The following is an 8,091-nucleotide window of genomic DNA, read 5'->3' on the forward strand; positions in this document are numbered from 1 at the left end:
ATATGCCTCAGCTGGAGACAGAAGTCACTTGTAATTATTTAATTAGGTGTTTGATGCATGATTTCGCTGCAAGATTTTAAGCTCCCTAAGGTTAGGGACTGTGCCTGTGTTTCTCAAAACCCTTTCCAAAATACCAATCATAGCATCTGGCAAATGGGGTAAAAATGAATAAGATCTGTATATGGACTGACTAAATAGTTGAGTCCTTCTATTTAAAGGTGAATGTGAAAGCAAAGCCAAAAAAGGCTTGAAAAAGTCTGAAGAAAACAGAAAGGGAAAACTGGTGATCAATGTGTGGTTTCTTTATACATTTTTGAAAGGATTTAATGGTACCACATCGTTTAGGGGCACGTAAGGTGAGGATTAAAAAAAGTCTTTTGTTTTTAAAATTATTATCTTGAAGAAAGCATTTATAATAAAGAAGTGAGAGGGAAAAAATGCAGGTGACAGTAGATTGAGGAGTCTTATTTTTTAAGAAGACTGATTACGAGGAAAAGAGAAGAAAAAGAGTTAGATTTACAAATTCATGTTAAAATTTAAGGGTAGCCACTGGAAATGTGGAAATGAGATACAGAACATCTAAGTTCTGAACAAAGAAGACAAGCAACTAACAAAACAAAGATCATAACTTCACAGATTAAGTAAAAAGAAGTGAATGATCAGAGAGGTAGGTAGTAGAGAGAGATTGTAAAAAAGTATCAACATTTATGTGGTTTAGGCACATGAAAAACATGTATGAAAGGGGAGGGGCATAATTTAAAATTCTAAATTAAAAAATGTCAACCATAAATGCATATGTAATAATGATCATAAAGATATTGTGTGCTAAGCCTTTACAGTGATTCCTGCAGCAAAACCTTATAATAATCCATTTTAAAGATGAAGACACTGAGCTACAGAGCAGGGAGGTGACTCATGAAACGTTACACACAGCATGCTGGGGAGACAGCTTTTAAACCGGGGTGTCTGACCCCAGAAGCTACGCTTCTGACTGCCATCTTTGCTTTCCTTCAGAACGAGAACTCCAACATCAATACCTCCATTGCCCTTGAAATAGAATTCAATCAGTTTGATGCTGTTAATCCATCCATAGCATTGATCACGGCTGTTTATAAAGCACTCTCAAGATTAAAAGTGCTTTTTATTGTACTACATATGTTTATTATGACTGTCATCTTAAACCTATTGCAATAAGCCCTAATGATATGTATAGGTAAAAGTGTCAAAATAGTCATTAACTTCAAAATTGAATAAGCCTAAGGAGATTCTGTATCGAAGAGATTTGCCACACCTAGTTCCCAACAACAAAATGCGAGAGCTACGTTAGGACAGGAAGCCACTCCTGACATAGCTCTCCAGCTGTCACAACTGACACAGGAGTAACTCCACCAGCAACTAAAGACTGACTGTTCATGAGGGTTTCCTTGTTGTCTCTAGTACTATAGAGCTTAAAACATACTTCCTATACATCTCACACCAAAAGAGACTGAAAACAAGTGCAATCTAAGACAAAATTCCAAAGTGACACTGAGTCGACTATTAGACCAAGCCTGCAGTTAACATTTCAAACACAGGCAACGTTATAGAAATGCGCTTCGAAATGTGTCACTTTAAAATTATAAGAGTTAAAACATGTGCAGTCATCTTAAACCGGCCTGGGTGACTTTGCTGACTGGGGGAAACATGGTCCTCTCCCACCCAATAATAGTGGCAAACGCCATCTGAAAGCATTTTTAAAGAACCTAGTTATACCTCTCTACGAAACATAGTAAAAACTAAACGATCGTAACATTTACTTCTTAATAGACCTTTGTCACCATGGGTTCAAACGACTTCTCTTATTCTAAGAATGAGGTATGCCTTTGGATCCTTGTCCCTCTCAATCTATGCAGATGAGCTCCACGAGACATTCCCGTGCCTTCTGCTTCTGCTGCCAACAGAAACGGGTCAGGAGTCTGGCACTTCCCAGGGTCTGACTTCTTCCTCTTAACTTTATTTTCCCACATCATCGCTGCCTGTTCGTTAAACCGCTAGGACATATATGTTGTCCACTAACTATGGCCAAAATCCAACATCGTAGGTTAAATAAAACCTGTGGTTCAAATCTGCCTTAAAAAAACCTGGCATTTTATTTAGTTTTGTTTTGTTTTGAAGCACTTTCTTGCAAAATTATTTGCTCCCAGTCAGAGGAAAACAAATACTAGGCCACCAAGGGCATTGAAGGTCAGAATTAATGCGTTTTTACTAATTAGTTATCTGAGGAATTCTGCCCTACTTGTACCTGCGCTGTAGCTGCTTATAATCAGCTTCCCTTTAATGAAGTGCTTAAATGTTCCAATTTACTAAAAATAATAAAAAATAGTAACAATAATGCATAAATACCATAGAGTAAAAAGCATAAAATATGTGCTCTTAAGTATATTGATTTTGGTTGAATTTCCCTTTTCGTAGGCCGGTAATTAATTGTATTTCTGGAACCTAAAGCATTTTAGTTCAGCCATTTTGGGGGAAGGAAAATTATACTGAGAGACAAAAATGTATGACAATCGTTTAGTGTCCTTGAACAGCATTATTATGAAGAAAGTGTACAGAGTTCTCATCTGCAAGATATTCAACATCAGTAATCACATTTCTCGTGAAGACAAATAAAAGGGAATTGCATCCAGGTGCACATGTACGCTCATGTCCCCCGTGGTTTGCTGCAGACATCTCCCCAAAGGCGATTCCTGCTTTCTGGGCAGGGTCACCAGTAAAGGCAGTTTAAAAGGCTGGCGTGATTGGCACCTGGATACTACAATAGTCAAACCTTCCCCCAAATGATCATGGACCTGTTTTCGCTAATAGGGAACAAAAAAGTGTCAAGGAGAGAGAGGGTGGGCTTTGGAACGCCCATCTGAGCAGAGCCGTGCTTTGGCTTTCTCTTTTCACCAGGTTTCACTTGGATTCCTAGCGTTATATGGAAAGGACTAAATTCTTTATGTAAATTAAGCGTATTTACTCTGCATTCCTCAATAAAATGAGCATTTTTTTCCCCACTAAAGGCACAGAGATCTCCGCTCGCATCTGCAGAAGGGCGGGATGCTCTGAGGCCATTCCTGTTTTAGATGGAGAAAGTACTGTTAACTCCATGTTACCAGGAAATATTTCTCCCTGAGTGTTGATAGGCTTTCCTACTCGCAAGATCATGAAATTATGTTGAATGTGTGGCTTCGTTACGCCCTCTGATATAACGCAGTAATCGAATGTCCACTTGATATTGAGTAATGCTCCCTGTGTCACTAAATTCTTCGGATTAGTAGACGGAAAGAGTAAATTTATGTTCATCTTCGATTGTGAATATAAAATTATTAAAAATAATTATAACTGCACAATCTAAAAATCTAAGTGTTGTTAAACTCACACATGCTGTGGTAAAAACCTCCATTTTGAATTGTTGAGGCTACTTAAATATTCTATAGTCACTGATTTTGAATCTTAGATGTTAAAGGCATTGCTGATCTAGTATAACTCAATTTAGAAGATAAACTATTTATAAAAATAGTTTATCTAATGTCTCAACGCTAAACAGTTTTCGATAACAAAATTAAATATCACATTTTAACACAGAATATTGCTTATTATTCATATCCCAGATACAACATTTAGGAGTACATATTTTCTATGTGTAACGGCAAGTGAATTAATACAATGTTGATTTTATAAATTGCAGAAGACTCTTAGAAAAACTTCTGTCCTATTGTAGGCACTTAATAAATATTTGTTAAGTGAGTAATAGTTAATAGCTAATTTTTAATGACTGTTAAGTAATCTGTCTGGCAGATGCTGTGCAAAGTTCATTAGGTGTGCTATCTCCTTTAATCATGTCCTACCTGCTACATATGAACATAAGTAGTAGTATTATATCAGTTTTAAAGAAAAGGAAACAGAATCACAAAAAGAATTAAGTGGTTTATCTAATTACATTTAGCTAAAAATAATGAGGCCTGGATCTAAAACTTATCAGTCTGCCCCCAAAGCTCTCACTCTTAATCATATAGAAGTGAGAGAGTAATGTATGATCTTAAATTTATACTATGATGTAAATGACTGATAATGTGTCCTTCCTGGAGATTAGAGTTTTAAAAGAGCACTTGTATCAGAAAGGCGAAGGAATCAAAAATAAAGATTCGTGTGGTTAATATTTCTGCCAAAAGGCAGATAATGGCTGAGTACATTTACAATACTAAGCTTAATAATTTACGATATAAAGCAAAATGTTAAGACGTTTATCCATGTGTTTGAATTCTTTTCATTCTATCATATGAGGTAAAGCTATTTAAAGCAAATACTGAAGAAAGCTGAATAATATAAAGAGAATCCTTTCTTGAACTGTAATAATATGGTAATTTATATTGAGACTTTCAACATTTTGCTTATGACCATTGAACATGTTATGAATGTATTTATAAATCCTTTTACTGATGAGTTAAATCTCACTTATTTTTTTCACACATAAACTATGTATAATAATACAGATCACTGTATATTTGTTTTTGAGTGTTATATGATATCTCCATTCATATTTCAGGAATTATTCGAGTTAAAGTTTGAGATTTTGAAATGAATAATTCAAAATAAAAGCTAAGTTCTTTTTATATAATTATTCACTTCTTAAATATAATTCATCATTATAGATATTTCCAGAATTTGCTCATTAAATTTTCCTCAGAATATTAAAACTGTATAAGATATAGCGGAACGTGAGTCAAAAGGACCATTTGGCACATAGCACTTCAGCTTGTGTAAAATAATTCCATTCAGATGTTATACATCTAGCTTCAAGTAACCCTTTGGAATTAATTGCTACGGGGGGGAAAAAAAATACCGATCCTCAGATGCCTTTGGAGATACAAATAAATAAATAGCAGCAACACATTTACTCTTTGTTACCCAAAAAGCTAAGAACCAGAAGACAAACCCAAAAAGCTTATTTAGCAAGGTTGGGTCAGGAATGCTTCGGTGATAACGATTTCACCTCATTCATTGTTTTTAGACACTTCTTATTCCACAGCTTCCAAAGCACTGCCCACTTGTGCTCCGTCACGTTTCCATGGAAAAAACACCAGCTTCAGAATCAGAAGCCTCCAATTGACGCTCTAACCCTGAAATTCAGTAGCCGTGGGATGCTGAGGAAGCCACATATGGGAGCTCCTTTTCCTCACGTACTCTGAGGGTAAAAGTACCCACCTTACAGGGCTCTAGAGGGACAGAGAATATACCGCTCATTACACACTCACCTTTCTACACAGTTCAAATGTAAGTCTAAGGAAAGCCATGGAGTTGGTTTTGTAAAATTGTCTTAGCTCATTCACCGGGTACATTTAGCTAAACCACGACTCAACTCAACCAAATTATTCAACTCAATATGCCGGTCGAGCCAGAGGAGCAAACCAATAAGTTGGTGTGGACTGTTTACTTTAAAAGCGAGCCATAAAAGTAAGGCAGAGCTGCTACAATAAAGGAGCCAGCGACGCCCCAGAATGTGTCTGAATACAGAGATGCTTATTCTCCGGGCATCGCCGAAGCTCCAGGGAGCACTTCCAGACACAGTTGTGATCTCCCTGCCTTGTCCTTCACATGATGTGTGCTCCAAACACATTTTCTGTGCAGCTGGAGGCTTTGTTATAGACAGAAGGATCTTGCTTAGTGAGGCGGGTGTTTACGGCCTAACTTTTTTAAAGAGGAATTTGGAAAACTTCCCAGACGCTACATCTGCCCCTGGTCCTTGCACCTCAGAGTATAAGGCCGGCTAGGGAGACAGCGCAGACGACTAAATTTATTAACGGTGGACGGGCCACTCTGTCTTTCTCTGCGACAACAGTAGGTGATCCTATCAAAAATCTGTCTGCTGGCTAGCCAGCAAATCCAGGTTGACATGCTTGCGGCAGCTCTACTCACATGAGGAAAATCAGTGCTGGTTCCTGGAAGAAACACACCACGAGCCAAATGCTACTAGCCCAGGGAGAAAGTTTCTATTAACTTTTGATAAAAAGTCTTTTACATTTATCTGTTCCTTCCTTTCAAGATACCTATTTTTTTCCCTTCTCCTTCCTTTCTTTGACATTTACAAATATTAAGCAGAAGTTAAGCATTTTAGGAGAGCTCAATGGTCGCATTTTAATGCTCAGTGATGCTTTTGATGTACTAGGCCAGTATTAAGCATGCATTAATCTCAATATAGCTCAGCTGGAGCGTAATCATTATTCATTACAAATGTACATCGGCAGCCAGCCTCGCTTAAAAGCAAACTATTTACTATTTTAGGTAAAAATAAAACAATGATATTTGAGCTATATTTTCTAATTGAAATTCCATTTCATTGTCCTCAACATATGGAACATTTTAAAGATAAGCTATATGCTCCAAAATGACTTTCTTATGGGTTCAATTAATATGATGAGCTTACAAAATATCTCATATTTTGTAAATTTTAAAAAAATGGAAAAGTGAAGTATGTGTCATAAATAGTTACAGTTCTCTATATCCATAGTGAAATAGTGCTTTTAAAAGCTATATGCATACGGGTAACAGGCCTTTCAGAATATTGTAGCAACAGTAAGACCAGGAGTTGGGTGAGGAAAACGAGGCAGGGTTACGCAGAGAGGGGCAGATCCTGTCACTATTTCAATTATAGATATTTTGTTAGAGATTTATTTGCCTTCATTTTCATTTTTTAAAAGTTCTGTATTAAAATATTATTTATATTCATTGCTGAGTTTTTTGTTGCCTTTAAATTTTGTGACTGAAAAAAAATACCTAACTTGCTTTAGCCGCAGTCCGGGCCCAGGGAAGGTACCTGTTCCACTAAATTAGCTTTTCCTGTAATGCTTTCCACAGAACACAGGGTGTTAATAGTCATTATAGTTAAAAAAAAAAAAAAAAAAGTCGCATCGCGTAAGTGTTAGGACTATCTACTTGAACAAAGTGAAAAAGCTTTCTTAAAATTCTTTCAGAGGCTTTAATGGCCTGACGCGTACTGAGGATTTCCTGTTTCTCAAACTCACTTGCCCACAGAACTCTTTTCACAGAGCAAGTGAATAATATTCTGGGAAACATGTTCTGGTAGTATTCTAAGACATTTTTAGCACATACTTTGACATAAGAGCCTTTCACATGTATTTTTTTCTTTTCTCCACCTTTTTTTTCCTCCCAGAACTCCAAAAAGATAGACATGTTAACACAATCAAGCTAAAGTTATCAAAGGTCTGAATTAGCATTTTATAAATAGGCATAGTAAAAATTCACAGAAAACGCGTTGGGGCTGAGCGCCTCTTAAGTGAAATGCCGTCAAACACACTCACCGGTAAAGTCTGTATTGACTGGGTGAGCGGAGCTGGGAAATTTATAATATCCATGTCCTCCGAAACGAACTCCTTTCATCACCGTGGCCCTCGGAGCTGGCAGAGACGCGTCTCTCCTCTCCAGCTGGTATGCGGGCGGCGGGCCGTTCACCTCTGCAGGTGCAAACCATCGGAGGCGGACGGCCGTGCTGTTGACCCCTTGGACCGCGGGAGGCCTCAGGCGGGCTGGGGCTAAGGGTTAGAAAACACCGGTTACCTGCAAGGGTTTGGTTTCTAGCTCCAGACACAGATATCCACACGTCTGTACACATGCACTAGTGTGCATCACACTCAAAATCAAATCCGTTAGGGTCTCAAGTACTCATGGTTCTAGAAACGGAAACACAAGATGGAGTTTATCTAAAACGCGAATAAACAGTTTAAATGGCCAACAGAAGAGGGCAGAGCAGAGGAAGATGCTGAACTACCCCGCCCAGGAGCTGCGGGGACTCTCGGGGCGCCGCATCATTGCTGGGGTCCCCTCCGCCACGCCTGGGCTGCCGGCACTCTACCTGGGGGCTCCGGCCTACCTGCCAGGTCCCGCAACCAGTCCTTCACAGAGACCTACCTGGCCTGGAGCCTTTTGCCCCCGAGCCAAGGGAGCAAAAGGAACCACAGGGCGTCAGCACCCACCTGGCGTCCCGGCCCCAGGTGCCGTGAGCGCGTGCCCAGCTCCGAGAGGCCGCTTCGCGGAAAAGCGCCAGCCAAGGCG

The 8,091-nt window shown here is 38.8% G+C and overlaps 1 protein-coding gene across 1 annotated transcript in view; it reads right to left on the reverse strand.

Annotated features, from left to right (window-relative positions):
- Positions 1–8,091, reverse strand: part of USH2A (usherin) — a 564,162-nt gene that overhangs the window by 370,790 nt on the left and 185,281 nt on the right. Inside the window, exon 20 of the mRNA XM_025049837.1 lies at positions 7,341–7,571. Within this exon, the coding sequence (XP_024905605.1) occupies positions 7,341–7,571 (231 nt within the window). The remainder of the gene's footprint in view (positions 1–7,340; positions 7,572–8,091) is intronic.

The sequence above is a fragment of the Pteropus alecto genome, unplaced genomic scaffold (genome assembly GCF_000325575.1).
Source record: "Pteropus alecto unplaced genomic scaffold, ASM32557v1 scaffold65, whole genome shotgun sequence".
In the NCBI taxonomy this organism is placed as follows: domain Eukaryota; kingdom Metazoa; phylum Chordata; class Mammalia; order Chiroptera; family Pteropodidae; genus Pteropus; species Pteropus alecto.